We start from the raw sequence: 15,370 nt of genomic DNA, 5'->3' as shown, positions 1-15,370 counted from the left end.
CTGAGCTCAGGGTACAACTTCTCTACCAGCAGGTGCAATGCTTTCATTCGCTAGCCCAAGGAGAAGCAAGTGCAGACCAACTGTGGTGCAGCCTCTTCGCTGGTTCCAGGGTCAGCAGGGCACTCCTTGTTTGATCATTTTCCTCCATTCAAGCAAGACCTCAGTTATGGGTGCCAGGAGTGCCCCTTTTATGCCCAGAAAGTGCCCTCGGTGGTTGCAGTCACTAGCCACTGGGCCAGTAGGTTCCCTCCCACCTAATGACAACTTCCTGTCAAGTGTTACATCAGCTAGATCCCAGAGGGCTCCATTCTGCCCACTCTCAAGATAGCAGAGCACCTCTCTCTCATCCGTAAGAGCTCTAGCCCTAGAGGTGTGGCTACCTGTAGGCCACACGCCCATTGGATAACAGTTTTGGCCAGTGTTTTCCCTTCTGTGTCCCAAAGCCAACCTGTACACCCAAATAAAACAACAGCCCCTCTTAAGTGTGGTTATCATTTGCCTTTCAAAAGTAGGTTCCCCTCAGAAGCTCTTCTTTTGAGCTAAGGCCCCATGTGGCTTCCATTCAGGGCAAGGTAACAACTTCTCCAACAGTGGCCCCCTATTGTTAACTGTCCGGGGAATCATTTCCACATCTCCCCAGGTGACCAGAAGGCGTTCTTGTGGCCAGCTTCAATAAATGGCCACTCGAAACTTAGACAACAGAGTAGCAAATTTCAAAAATGTTGCATGTAGCAACAAGTTACATTGATTTCGACTTGGGCATCAAGTTGAGCTTAATGCACCGAGTTGTTTGATGCATGGAAGTATCAACTCTGGTAGTCCTATTCAGAAGCTAGCACCACTGAAATGTCAGTGTGAGACTCAGTACTCACCAATGGGGCTACTATTCTCTCTCATACCACAAACAGCAAATCTGTGATTTTGGTTGCCAGAACATGTTTAAAACATGTTCTACTTCTTGATATGTTGCACCCCACCTAAGGACTCAATAGGCCTGTTGTAGAAGTGATTTACACATATTAACCCCTCTGGTGCCCGGGACGAGGTGGTTACGTCTGCTGCCGTGGCGCTCAGGTGCAAGGAATGTAACCACCTCGTCCATGCATGGCCCCTCGGGGGAAGTTCTAGCGCTCCCCCAGAGGGCCTGGCACCCGTCTCCCATGGGCAGGGATGGAAGGAAATTGCTTCCCTTTCCACCCCCACCCTAGCAACCCCCCCAGTGACGTCTGATGGCGTCAGCGCGTAATTGCGCACTGACCTCATCAGAGGCCGCCCCTACCGCGCTGGAAGTTCACTTTAAAGCGCGGATTGGAAGAGAAATGCAAAAGCATTTCTCTTCCGATCACGGGCTGGGGCGGGAGAGGCTTCAAATGAAAGGAAAGGCCTTTCCTTTTCTTTGATGTCTCTCTGAGCATTTCTGCAGCCCGAACGTGAAGCGATCGGCTGTAGAAATGACCACTAGACACCAGGGAGTTTGTCATTTTTTTTCTATTAACAATAAAGGGGAGCAACCCCTTTGGCAAGGGTAGCTCCCCTCGGTTGGCATTTTTTCTTAAGGCCTTTTCTGCCTCCCCCACCCCGGGGAAAGCAGAAACCTCTAGACACCAGGGATCTTTTTTTTTTGTTTTTCTTTTATTTTTTTTACACGTGGAGGAGTGACCCCTTAGGCAAGGGCCACTGCCCTGGGAGGCAAATTATCTTTAGGCAATTTCTGCCTTCCCTTGGGGCAGATCGGCCTATTTTTATTAGGCCAATCTGCCCTCAAGGGGGGGCAGAAACCACTAGACACCAGGGATTTTTTTTTTTTGGGGACAATTTCAAATAAAGGGTGTGACCCCTTTGCCAAAGGTCGCTTCCCTGGGGGCAAATTTATTTTAGGCAATTGCTGCCCCCATGGGAGCAGATCGGCCTATTTTCATTAGGCCAATCAGCCCCCAAAGGGGGCAGAAACCACTAGGCACCAGGGATTTTTTTTTAGTGGCAATTTCACGCAAGGGGAGCGACCCCCTAGGCAATGGTCGATCCCTTGGGGGGCAAATTTATTTTAGGCCATTTCTGCCAGGGGGTGCAGAAACCACTTAGGCGACAGGGATTGGTGTGTATGTTTTGTTTGGGGGGGAGGGGGTGATATCCCACTGGGCAAGGGTCACTCCCCATGGGGGCACATTACTGTTGGCCATTTCAGCCTATTTGTGTAAGACCCAACTACCTTACCTCCAAGGGGGGGGGGCAAAAAACCCTCAGAGGCCATGGAAGATTTTTTATTTTTTTCTCCAAAAAAAGAGGGTGATGGGACCCCGGAATTCAGAGATGTGCAAATAACCACTGCTTCTCAATACCTTATCTTGTGCCCATTTTGGAAATACAAAGGTTTCCTTGCTACCTATTTTCACTCTTTATAATTCACCTAATGAACTGCTGCATACCTGGTATACAATGAAAACCCATTGCAAGGTGCAGCTCCTTTATTGGCTATGAGTACCTAGAGTTCTTGATGAACCTACAAGGCCTATATATCCACGCAACCAGAAGAGTTCAGCAGAGGTAACAGTATATTGATTTCGAAAATCTGACATCACAGGAAAAAGTTAGAGAGTAAAAAGTGGAGAAAAACTGCTGTTTTTTTCACCTCAATTTCAATTTTTTAAATTTTTATTTCAGCTGTTATTTTCTGTAGGAAAACCTTGTAGGATCTACACAAACAACCCCTCGCTAAATTCAGAATTGTGGCTACTTTTTAGAAATGTTTAGCTGTTCGGGATCCAGCACTGGTTTCACACCTATTTCTGTCACTAACTGGAAGGAGACTAAAAGCACAAAAAAATAGTAAAAATGGGGTATGTCCCAGTAAAATGCCAAAATTGATTTGAAAATTGTGGTTTTCTGATTCAAGTCTGCCTGTTCCTCAAAGCTGGGAAGATGGAAATTGTAGCACCACAAACTCTTTGTTGATGCCATTTTCAGGGAAAAACCACAAGCCTTCTTCTGCAGCCCTTTTTTCCCCAATGTTTTTTTAACGAAATTTTTGCTGCATTTTGGCTAATTTCTTGGTCTCCTCCACTGCAAAACAACCAACTCTGGGTACCTCTAGAATCCCTAGGATGTTGTTAAAGAAAGACGCAAATTTGGCATGAGTAGATTATGTGGACAAAAAGTTATGAGGGCCTAAGCACGAACTGCCCCAAATAGCCAAAAGAAGGCCTGGCACCTGAGGGGGAAAGGCCTGGCAGCGATGGGGTTACAAAGAGAGTTTCGGCTGTGACATTGTTTAGAAGGGAAAAGTCGAGATAGCAATCTAAACCTGCACTTCCAGTCGGCAGTGACAGACTGGGGGACATGTTTTACTTTGTCTCTCTCAGGATGGCGCAACAAGTGCTCGGGTCCCTGAGGGGACGCTAACTTGCAGGCTCTGGGTACCCCTGGTGCCATATACTAGGGACTTAAAAGTAAAGAAGCCTATGCCAATTGGGTGTAGGCCAAGCAAATTTAAGTGTCAGGGCACCGAGGTCTGATTAGCCGGCCTCTGTTCACTCTCAGAGTAGTAAAACCAGCATTATATGCCAAAATGTTGGGGGAGAAATACAAGAAGAGGCATTTCCTTATATGGCCCCTCTCCAGACGGAAGGTGATAAGCGACTATTCCTTACTCTGGTAGCTCTCATAATCTAAGTGGAAGAAATTGAAAGGCCACCTGCATTGACACGGTCAGACTCAGATCTGTGCTCCACTGCAAAGTCCATGCCCTGTAGGGAAATGAACCATCTCCAGGGTTTGGGGGTTCTCTCCTCTCTGCTGAGCCACCTGAGAGGTCTGGGGTCAGTTTCAACTCTGAAGTGAGTCTCATACAGGTAGGGTCTCGGTCTCAGCTTCTTCAGAGAACAGACCACAGCAAAGGCTCCCCTCTCAATGGCATTCCAAGGCTGCTCTCTGGGGAGGAGACACCTTCTGATGGAAGGCAACTGGTTGGTCGTGCCTTAGATCATTTACCTGTGACAATACTGTCAGAATCCCATGTTCAGAAGCCTCTGTCTGGACAATGAACGTCCTACTAGAATCAAAGGCCTTCAGTACAGGTGCTGAGCACCAAGCCTCCTTGAGGGTGTTAAAAGTTTGAAACTGTTCAGTCCAGATAACTTCTCTGGGTTGCTTTTTGGAGGTGAGTTTGGTTACTGGACCCACTATGGTATCATGACTCTTACACCTCCTGCAATAGCCAGTCAAGAAAGGCTCTGAGTTGGGTGTAGGTCTGAGGCACTTATCAGGCTGGATTTGGCTGGAGAGGCTGTACATGGCATCTGCCTACTTAGTGGTAAAAGTACACAACAGATCCCTACCCTATTTGGCACTTACTTACCTTGACAGTCAAGTCTTCCAGTTTCAGGGCCTGGAGTACTTCCTGGAGTTGGACATGATCCTCCCAGGTGTAACTGAATACTGCAGTATTATTCAGATATGCTGCACTGAAAGTCTCTAGACCTCAAAGTACTTGATTTACCGACCTCTGGAAGGTGACAGGTGCATTTTTCAGGGGAAAGGACATCACTTTGAACTGAAGTGGTCTTCAGGGGTCTAAAAATTATACCTCTCCTTGGCTCATGGTGTTGAGGGCTTTCTGCCTATTAACTGAAGTCAGGTGAAAGGTACTCCGATATTATGCACCCCCCCCCCCCAGCTTATCAATAAGCTCATCATCTCTTTGTGACATCATTTAGGCATCTGTAACACAGAGAGACTAATTTCAGGTTTTCCTCCTTTGGGATTGGGTTTGTGCACAAGTGCCATTGGGTTGGCCCATGGACTACTAGAGATCTCTATAACCCCCAACTCAAGCATCTTGGCAACCTCAGCTTTGATGATAGCCTTGACTTGGTCTGACACTAAGATTTGCTCTTGACAGGAAAGCTATCACCGGTATCCACATCATGGATACACTAAGTAGTCAGCACTGAGACCAATCCAGCAAACTGTTTCAGCAACTGATGGAGTTTCTTTGTTGCTGGTCTGTGAGAGTGAAGGAGAGCACTATCCCTTCCACTAATACTTCTTGGGCATTTGATGGCAGTACTTCAAGGAGATGCTCAATTTCCTCTGCAGGCCCCCCATCTGTCACCATGAGCATGACTATATCTGCTCTGTCGTGGTGTAAGCTTGAGCTTGTTTATATGGGTAACCCTATCAGGGTTCCTTGAGGGTTCTAGGTCGGCCAAATAGGCGACCCCCCCCCCTGCTTTTCCACGGTCGGATATGCTCCAGTCTGCTTGTGCTGAAGTGCTCTGGGAGCTACAGGCTCGAACACCCACGCCAACTGTCCAGGCTGGTATTTCACCACTGAGGATATTTGGTCATACCAGTGCTTCAGAAGCTCCTGGATGGCCTCCAAGTTTTTGCTTGCCTTCTTCATGTATTCAGCCACCCTGGAGCAAAGACCAACTACAGAGTCCACTATGTCTTGTTTGGGATCGTTGATGGGTCTCTCCCAACCCTCTCTCACCAAACTGAAGGGGCCATTTTACAGGGTGTTCAAAGGGCTCAGAGGGACTGAAGCCTAATTTATTTTGAGGAACCCCCCCCCCCTCTCGTAGGAAAACAAAAGGCATGGGAAAAGAACGTCCCATCATCTCCTGAGTTTTTCAGGCAAAACCATAATCATCTCTTTTAAAGTCTTGTTGAGTCTTTCAACAAGGTCATTTTCTAACAGACATAAAATGAGTACCTCTATCTGATATTACCTCCTTAGAGAAGCAACCCTTGGTGAAAACTCCATTAAGGGCTTTAGCTACTGTAGAAGCAATGGCTGTCTTAAGCAGAATAGCCTCTGGATATCTAGTGGCATGATCCACTACCACTAAGATGAATCTGTTCCCTGAGGCTGTTGGGGGTCTAGGTGACCAATAATGTCAATCATCACCCTCTGAAAGGAAGCCACCACCATGTGGTACCAAGGGAGCCTTTGGCTTGCCTTCTGCCTTGCCACTGGCTCAGCTGGTGACACAGGAGCGACAAAACTCCTTCACTTTCTCAGTCATTTGATTGACCAGCCTTTCCTCTTTCCTCTCCATGTGCCTTGCTAAAGGGATGTTGTGGGCCAAGTAAAGGATGAACTTCCTGTACTGTTGGGGGACCACCAGTTTCCTGGTTGCCCCTGGTTTGGGGTCCCCTTGCCTCACTATATCAAGTCCCTCCTCCTAATATATCTTATTGGTACCACTGGCATCCCCTTGTTCCTGTTTAACAGCTGTTGCAGGCCCTCAAGAGTGGGGCTTGTCCTTTATTCTTAGATTAAGTCTTCCCTGGAGGGTCCACCTGCTCCCTGGAGCTCTGGCAGGCTTCCTAGGGAGGCAGCCTCCTCTTGAGGCACCGAGCCCTCCCCCTTAGGGTTAGGCTTCTTCTGGGCCTGTGGACCTTTTGAAGGTGGGTTGTCATCCTGCCTGTCCCTCCTCTAAGCTCTAGCGGCCTGGTTAATTGTTTTAGGCTCCAGGATCCCTCGACTTTACCTCAATGCCTTCTATGCCCTTGTGGGGACACACACCTACTCAGGGAGACGCATTATTACCATATGGGTCCTTCTCTCCACCTATACCTGGACGGAAGCCTCAAGATCATTTACCAGCAGACACACTATGAGATGGCAGGGGATACTGCTACCTTCTTTGGGCCAGCATCCCGTGTTCCCACTAAAAGTTTATCACAGCCATGGGACAAGAATTTGTAAAATTGTCAGCAATGACAATTTGGTGACCTCCAAGGGAAGGATCTGGTCTGGGGAAGCCAGTTTAGCCATAACCATGGTTACATTGGCACCTCCACTTCATTGATTTGTGGCCACTGTTTGTATTTGTCCATACTGAAGGATCAGTGGGCCAAATGTTTAATGTTTTCCGCACCAACATTACTAGGGTGGTCTCTGTGTAACCCTTCAGCCCTCCAACCCCATACCTACACTAGCTATACCACTGGGATGGTCAGTAGTGGGTGCCTTTTTGGTACACATTGCGACTCCCCCTTATGTCCTGGCTGACTACGGTCAAAGAAAGCACACCTCAGCCTTTGAAGAGTGAAACATATTCCCCAATTATTCGCTCCCTTTTGAATGGAATGTGGCTCTGGGCTCCCCAGGATTTGACATCTTTTGGGGACTCGGAGTGTGTGTTCTTTTTATCCTTATCTTCCGCCCTCCTTTCCCCAGAGGTGGGGGGGACTGACCTCCCTTCTTTTGTTAACCACCCAGGGACTTCTTGGGGATCCTTGTTTGAACCCACTCATTAGTTGTATTGTCCAGCTCTCTTGGGCTAGGCAGCTGGTAGAGCACCACATGCTGGTGCAACTTTTCTGAGAAACAATTAGTTAATACGTGCTCCTCAATTATTAAATTATAGAACTGTTCATAAATGTCCACTCTCTTTCCATTTATCCAGCCATCCAGAGCCTTTACTGAGGTGTCTACCAAGTCTACCCAAGTCTGTGTTTCTTCCTTTTGTGTCTTCCTCAGCTTATGGTTGCACACTTCAGAAGTGAGTCCAAATGGCTCTGGAAGTGCCACCTTCATGTGTGTGTAGGATTCTGCTACCTCACCCTCAAGTGTAAGCAGTCAGCCTCTAACAATTACTGGCACTAACTCCCAGAGTAGTGCCCCCATGTTGTAGACCCACCTTCCTCACTTTAAGAGCTCTCTCAAAGGACGCTAGCCACCTATCTATGTCATCACCCTAGATAAAGCTAGGAACAATTCATTTGGGCAATTTGACTTCCTGGTCATCCATGTCATATAGTGCAGGCTCCTTGTTGCTGCTACTGTTCTCCGTGGATCTCGTACTCAGTTGAGCCATCCTTTCTTCCAGGGACAGTCTTTTCACTACTAGGGCCAAGCTCCTTTCTTCCAGCATCAGGGCTGCCATACTGTCCTACAGTGAGCTAGAGCTGCTGAAGGAGCTTCTTACACTGCTGACTCTAGAGGCTACCCTTGGCCTGGTGTAGGGGGTGAGGGCATCATCCTCCCCCTCTGCTGCTTCGATAACAGTTCTGCGATCCTCCTCCTCTAAATGTTCTTCCCGCTGCCTTGGGGTATTTCCTTCTCCAATACTCTCCTCCCAAGGTGAGGACTTGATCAGATCCTCTTTCCTTGCCTTAGCTGCCATGGTGATCCTCTTGTCCCTGCACAGTGCCTTTAGCTCATCTCTTTTTTAGGCAGGACAGGTTAGCTAGGTCGGGCTCTATGCTTTCTTTGCTCAAGAGTGACTAAACAAAACTTTCTCAAGAGCTTCTAAAACCTGTGTCAACTTTTGAAAGTCTTTGGGAAACTTTGTCAAAACTCTTTGGAATGTTAGCAGCTCCATGAAAACAGTGTCTCTGAAGACTTTGGAATTTGACCTCTAGTTGGCAAGCACACAAACTACTTTCTAGGTGTCTTCTTGGGCAGATTCCTTATAGTTTCAGCCTCGGGCAACTGTATAGCACTGCTAAACACAAATTCTGGATCCCACCACTAGGCACCAATGTGAGAAAATGTGTATGGTGTGGTTGTATAAAAGGTGTATTTCTTGACTGCAGAAGGAATTTATTTTAAGCTTGCTGTGGAACTGTAACTGTCTAAGTTTAACAGGGCACTTTCTGCATCTCCCAAGTAAAATGCATATATGCTGGTCCCTTTTCTGACGGTGTGTTGGATAGTGTGTTGAATAAGCTACCAGAGTTCAACCAGGGGAGCTAATAGTCTGGTGCACAGTAACTGAACTCAATAAAATAAGGTAATTATACATCTTCCTGGTCTGAAGTCTTTATTAGAAAATAATTGTTAAGCTTCTAAAAGCCCTTTGTAATCATTGCAAGAATGGTGCTGAAGCCTGCTAAACAAAGAGCTTCTGCTTTGGCACAATTCCAGAGTTGGAAATCAGTCAATGAACTGCCTGATGCTTATAGAAGCGGGTTAGTTCCACTTGGAGTTAATAACTACACAGAAACATGCCCACACAATGAAATACCAGGCTGCTAACAAGGAGCTACTCCCTAGAAGAATATCTATTGACAGTGAACACCCCAGACACAGACAAAGTATATATTGTGTGACAACAGCTACAGCTGAAACAGATATAGAGAGACCACAATTCCCAAACAGGCAAGATACAGGCTGGAGACTGAAAAAAGCCTGCACCTACAGATTTGTAAAGTAGATCAAGAATGGGCTTGCCAGCATTAGAGAGAAGAGAATAGGGTCTCCTCCTCCTTCATTGCCTGCCCTATTGTACTCCAGATTTACTATTTCCTTTATCAACCTCAACCATGCCCTTTTCTACCTCAAACTGCTATTCTTCACTCACCCTGCCCTTTTCTTCCCTATCCCCTACATTATGCTTCCACGACCTCTTTCCCAACCTCTTCCTCTCCTTCTCTAACTCCCCCAAATCCTTCTTAAACACCTCCATCTTGTCTATCAACTCTGCGCTTTCACTCCCCAGCCTCTCCCTCTTCTCCCAAGCCCTCCTACTTCTTTCCCGAATACCATCATCTCCCTCTTTCAATCCTGAGCTCTCCCCCTGCAAAACACATCACATTTCCCAGCCCCTACCTCTCCTCCCCAACCCCTCCTTCAACTCCTCTCCCTCCAACTCTTCTCTCCCCTTCTCCAACACCCCCATGTACTCTCCAAACCCCATGCTCCTCATCACCAACCCCACCCTCTTCCCTTTAATTTTTCACTTTCTATCCCCAGCCCTGCTCTCCATCCACTTTCCTTTCCCACCCCTCCTTCACATGCCTCAATCCTATCCTCTTTCGCCAACCCTACACTCTACTTCCCCAAGAGCTCTTTCCTAAAACCCCACCCTCTGCTTTCCCTCTCCTTCCCCAGTTCAACAATGTCCTTCTCCTACAGTGCCCTCACCTTCCCCAATCCAAAACCCCTCTTTCCTCCTATCTTCTTTACTCAAACATGCCCTCTACTTCTCCAACACCTCACTCCACTTTTCAAGAAGTTTCTCCAACACAACTATAGTTCTACTAATTCACCCTACTTACTTAATGTCGGTCTCATGTTTTCAAACGCTGTTTTCCATGTGCAACCCCTGCTTATCCTCTCCTTCCAATATACCATATTTCACTCCTGCTGTCTTACCTCTACTGTCTGCTTAGCTGGGTGGTTCTGCAGTGACAGAAGTTCAGCCTTCTCTTGAAGAGCCTGGATGACATCCCGCTTCTCCTCCAGTTCGAGTGTTAAGTCCTAAAAAATGGAAAAACTTAGAAATAAACATATGCCACAGAAGGTTGCAGTGTTGATAACTACAATCAAAGGGAATAACATTTTTTTACACCTTTACAAACCGAAAAATATACACGGATTATTTCATTCCACAAGCAGAATATTTGAAAAGAAAAGCTTGCTTACAAAATAAATAAATATTTAGTTTGAATTCTATTCCCTTTTTAATTTGTTATATTTCATTTTATTGCTCAGCACCTCGAATGGAAGTGCAATACAGCGTTACAGGAAAAGAGACTTGCTTTGATTTGTTGGGAGAAGATGGAGTTCCCATGTTGGGGAAATTTTTCTGATTTTTGAGAGACAGTTCAGAGATGTTTAAAGTCTCAGATTATACCTTCTAAAAAGAAGAATGCTTAAAATTGGATGCTTCTAAGACAGTAACCGAGAATAAATGTAAACTGAAAGATGTTAACTTCAGGGCTCATTTTGAGAATTAAAATTCAAAGTAAGAACAATTTTCTTCTGGCAGAAAAAGAGGTAGAACCCCTTTGTAGAATGCTTAATTACTAAATACAAAGTATTTTACACTTGAACATTTAACACCCATTGGAAGGAAGGTCTTTCCTTTAGTAGGTCAGTGTTTTGAGGAAGGCCAAAATGATTGCGTAGGAGAACTTTAAGAGCCAACCGAAGGAGATCAAAAATCATGAAGGTGCAACACTCGCAGGAATTATTCAGTACAGGTCTGGTTTACTGGGTGTGCTTAGCAGGCTAGAGTTAAATGAATCACCCCTGATGCACCAGAGCAGACACTATAGAAAGCAACATCACTTTACAAGGTCCACTTATACACATTCCTTCTTAGGGCAGGAGTGTACATTTTAACATCACACAAGTAAGAAAAACTGTTGCTGAATGGCCCAAGATTGCAGCACAAAGACAACCAATTCCAGAGTCAGATGATGATTCAAATGCATATAAGAAACTGAATGCATCAGAGCAGATGTCACCAGTGCTGACTAGTTAGTAGTTCTTTGCATTAAGTCACTAAGCTATGTAAAAATATTCAGGCTGGATGACCTAGATGGAGGCAAATCCTTTAGGGAGGGACTGTACCGGCCATAATCTTCTTCCTCTAACTCCAAAACATCATGGTGCTTCTCTGCAAAGCATCTCATCATCTTACACAATATTAAACCCTGTTCCCTGTGAAGGCATTGCTCCAGCCGATCCGACATCTTTATCGCCTCTGAGAACCACCAGTGACTCATTTTGTATTGGCTCAGTCTCTGAAATGGTTGTGCGAGATCTGGTTCTGTATGTTTCTCCAACGTTATTTCCCCAACATCAAACTCCGCCTGGATGACAAGATAGCTGACAAGCGGAAAGAAGCTTTTGAGTGTTAAGCCACAGCTCCAGCTGGATCAAAGGGAGCAGGTCGGGTGCATTTCAGGTGTCTGGGAGACACTGTTTTACTCAATATTTGTCATCTCTTTCCCCCTGCTTAAAATTCGTAAAGGACACTGGCCTATAACGAGCACAACTACTAGGTCATAGCCTGATCCTAGGCACTGAGTACCTACCCCTCAACACTATATTGTCACTGCACTTTGTGCACTGCTTGGAAAGAGGAGATACATCTTCTAAAGGGAGCTAACAGGTGAACTAAGAAAGTTGTAGAATGCAGAAATCTTTCAAATAGGAGGTCTCTCAAAATGTACAACTCTGATAAGACAACCTTAAGAGCAGAGACAACCAGGAAAATATGCAGCAGTCAAAGGAAAAACATGAAGATGATAATGAAAGCCTCCAATGTGAAAGAAAAAAAGAGTTGTGTGGAACAGGCCACTTCTGGGGAGAGTACTGCCATCAGCTCTCCTCTGAAGAACTTTCATCTTTAAACACTAGACCATCTAAGCTTTGTTTATTTAAACAAAAGGGGGAAGAAGCTGTGTTAAGCTTTAAAGAGTTCTAAAGTTACTGTACACTTGCAACCATGAGTGTGTGTAGGGCTGTTACCCTACCACACAGCACCTATTATTTTTATGTGAGCATGAAGGTTGCCCTTTGTGGGACACCTACCCTGTGATAGTTGCTCTTGGCCTGCATGTTCTGATTGTTGTCGCTCCAATCGAAGGAGAGCTCCTCTTCCTCCTTCTCGTTCAGCCAGATTAACTCTGTGGTGGCAAGTGAAACAAAGTCGTGCAAACTCTGCAGGTGCCGCAGACGAAATCTCGACATTTCCTAAATAGAGGCAAGAAAGGTAAACCAAAGTAAACAGCAAGGATGGTGTGAACCGTACAAAGAGACAGACTCTACAAAAGGCGTGCATGTACATATAATGTCTTTATAATTCTAGAGCATTGTAAAAAAGACTCAGCACTACTCAGAGATGTACTCAGCCAGCACTGCTTACAGAAATGCCCATGAGAGTCGGCAGGGGTCATAGCAATGCTTTGGGTCAGAGCTGTGGCCTCAGATAGCAACCTCGGCTCGTACCACTGCCCTATGAGAACCACAACAGGTTCATGTTTGGTGCTCTGTCAGGGCTAGCAGAGGGCACAGATGTTCCCAGTTAGTACATTAAAACCTGGGAAAACCAACATTTAAGGTTCATGAACAAGATCCCCCAACCCAGCTTGACAATACAGGCCTCTCTCAACCCCCTCCGGATCTTACCGTCAGTTTACAGTACTGAGTCTCTAGTTTGCCTAGCGTTTCGGAATAGCTGGATCGAAAATTCACAGACATTTTCCCCTAAAACAAAGTAAAATAAATTATAAGCAATAGAGCAAAAGGTGCATTTTCAGAGTCTTAGCATACTTTTTGCATCAGCCACATGGTACTACTACTCCAAAGGGATAGAAATATCACTGCAAGAAAGCAGTCACTTAACATCAGTGGAGTCAGATGTAAAGAAACAGACTAGATTCGTACAAAAACTTAGGTAATGTGGATCCCCCTGATGGTCCATCTTTTACAGTCTCAGGAGCGATGATGTGAAATCACACAAACTGCATGCATAGAATTGCGGAGGGGAAGTTTGGTCAGGTACAAGAGAAGCCTCCAATATGGGCAAAAAGCTAACCTTTAGGGGCCTCTGCAGACAGGAGGGGGATTCGGGAGATGGAAAGAAAGGAAACCACCCAATTGTCTGCCTTCAGAACTGAGGTTGGGGGTATTCTCACTACACAATGAATAAGTGTGGCTAGAGGACATTAGGAGCAGAAGGCATCCTCGCCCAATCCAGTCAACAACAGGCTATGGAGATGGAACATCTACCCTCAATCCCAACACCTAACACAGAGGACCAGCAGCAGCAAGTTACACATCTCTTCCTGAAAGCTCAGACGCTCGATAGCGAGAGTGTCTACAGTGAAAGTAGAACATGTTAAAAGCTTGGGATCCCTCTCCGGCAAGACTGGAGACTACTGATGGACAAGGAGATAGGTTCTACCCTCTGTAGTCTCTTTCTGGTGGGTAATGCAGCAGCCAGTGTATGCTGTTGAAGGGAATGATGTATGCAAAAGGGTTTCTATGACCAAACTCTGAGATTAATTTTACAGGAGCCAGTCTTCCTCCCATGAAATTGATTTACTGAACTCTCTTGCTATCGCACATTGCTGCCTGATGTAGGCCCTTACTGCATCTTTCCTGTAAATAGGAGTACTTATTTGCACCTTTCCCCAGAATGTATGAGCCAGTTTGCATTAGGATAATATTTGACGCACTTGCTCGGTGTAGGAGTTCACCCTTGTCATCCAGTTATTTAATGAGAATCTGTAAAGTGTGCATCTGCTCAAAAAACTGCCCCTACACTACACTTCTGCAAATCATACCACAATTGATCAGCTACAGATGGATATACTGGGTGTACATTATTCAGAAACTGGTGTTGCATTCAACAATTCACAACTTAAACAGTGAATTCACTTACAGTGCCGCAGCTCAGAACCATCAATTCTCAACAGATGACTCAGAGGATCATGGTGGGGGGGATTTTCAGAGAACAATGGGGTCCAATATACAGTAGATCAAACAATTCCCTTTTAGTAGCACTGTTTGCTAAATTATTGTGGCAGTAAAGATGCCTTAGGAGGCAGGTAAATGGCGTTTCTAATGGCAACATAAAAGACACGTTATCAATCCTAGGTACAGGCTGCTGCCTCAAAAGATGATGAACAATCCGGGGACCTAGATTTTTCAGATAGGAGGGGAAATTATTTAAGAGTGTTGGAAAGCATAATTTTCATCTTGCAATAACTTCACACCATATACATTACAAAATAGGTTGGACACACGTATACATGCGGAAGACAATAGGGAAAGTAATGAGGTTGCTAAAAGTCAAATCAGTGTGATGGTCATTGAACTCAAAATGTATCAACCATGTATCCTGGCACCATCTTAGGCAAAGACATTCCTAAAGAGCTTGGGTTTAAGGAACTTATTGAATGAGTGGAGGTCACATGGAGCAAGTTCAGAACACCCTACACGCTTCTCCATGGTAAATGTGCATTGAGGACTGAGGTATGAAGAGGCTGACTCAAGATTGCTTGATGGGATGTCACCCGAGAACAAGTCTGTATGGCGAGCCTTTGCTGCAATAGGCACTGGATGTACATTATGCACAGAGAATTAAATGTAATCCTCAAAACTACTGAGAGGCAGGGAGACACTCACAGAGATAGTTTGGCACGGTCAAATTTACTAAGGTTTGTGGCATTTTGGCAAGTTGACTTTGTATTTTCTGTAGTCTGTGCGTCACATTATTTGGCAAGTTTGTGTACTTCACATTGCAGTAATCAACCTGTCTCAAAATGGGGCATATTATCAGTATGAAACAGTGATGGGTGGAATTTGTGAAGAAAATAATTTTTGAACCATGGAGTTGATTTGCGGGTGAATAAAAAGGTTGAGTCAAAGATTGTGCCCAGTTTATTTGCTTTCTGATTGGTGGCAAGAGTCCCAGCCAGTGATCTGAGGCTAAAGTGGCAATGAGGCAGTGTGCTGTCTTTCTGAGCTAACAAATAGTTTTGGCTCCATTTAAGCAAAGGAAACATTCTCGAATCTTTTGCTGAATGGAAACTAAATAGGTTGGTGATGCCACTGGTTTTCTGAACTGTCCTCCAGGTGGAAGTAGATTTGTGTGTTGTGACCAACACCTGAAAATGC

At 45.4% G+C, this 15,370-nt stretch overlaps 1 protein-coding gene across 3 annotated transcripts in view; it reads right to left on the bottom strand.

Annotated features, from left to right (window-relative positions):
• MACF1 (microtubule actin crosslinking factor 1) overlaps positions 1 to 15,370 on the bottom strand; it is a 1,225,213-nt gene that overhangs the window by 931,854 nt on the left and 277,989 nt on the right. For all 3 annotated transcript variants that reach the window (XM_069223412.1, XM_069223414.1, XM_069223413.1), the window contains 3 exons: positions 12,875 to 12,952; positions 12,278 to 12,439; positions 10,109 to 10,213 (listed from right to left, as the gene is read on the bottom strand). In XM_069223412.1, coding sequence (XP_069079513.1) covers positions 10,109 to 10,213; positions 12,278 to 12,439; positions 12,875 to 12,952 — 345 coding nt within the window. The remainder of the gene's footprint in view (positions 1 to 10,108; positions 10,214 to 12,277; positions 12,440 to 12,874; positions 12,953 to 15,370) is intronic.

The sequence above is a fragment of the Pleurodeles waltl genome, chromosome 3_1 (assembly GCF_031143425.1).
Source record: "Pleurodeles waltl isolate 20211129_DDA chromosome 3_1, aPleWal1.hap1.20221129, whole genome shotgun sequence".
NCBI classification, from domain to species: Eukaryota; Metazoa; Chordata; class Amphibia; order Caudata; family Salamandridae; genus Pleurodeles; species Pleurodeles waltl.
Note: the sequence above shows the minus strand (reverse complement) of the source record. Positions and strands in the feature narration are given on the sequence as shown.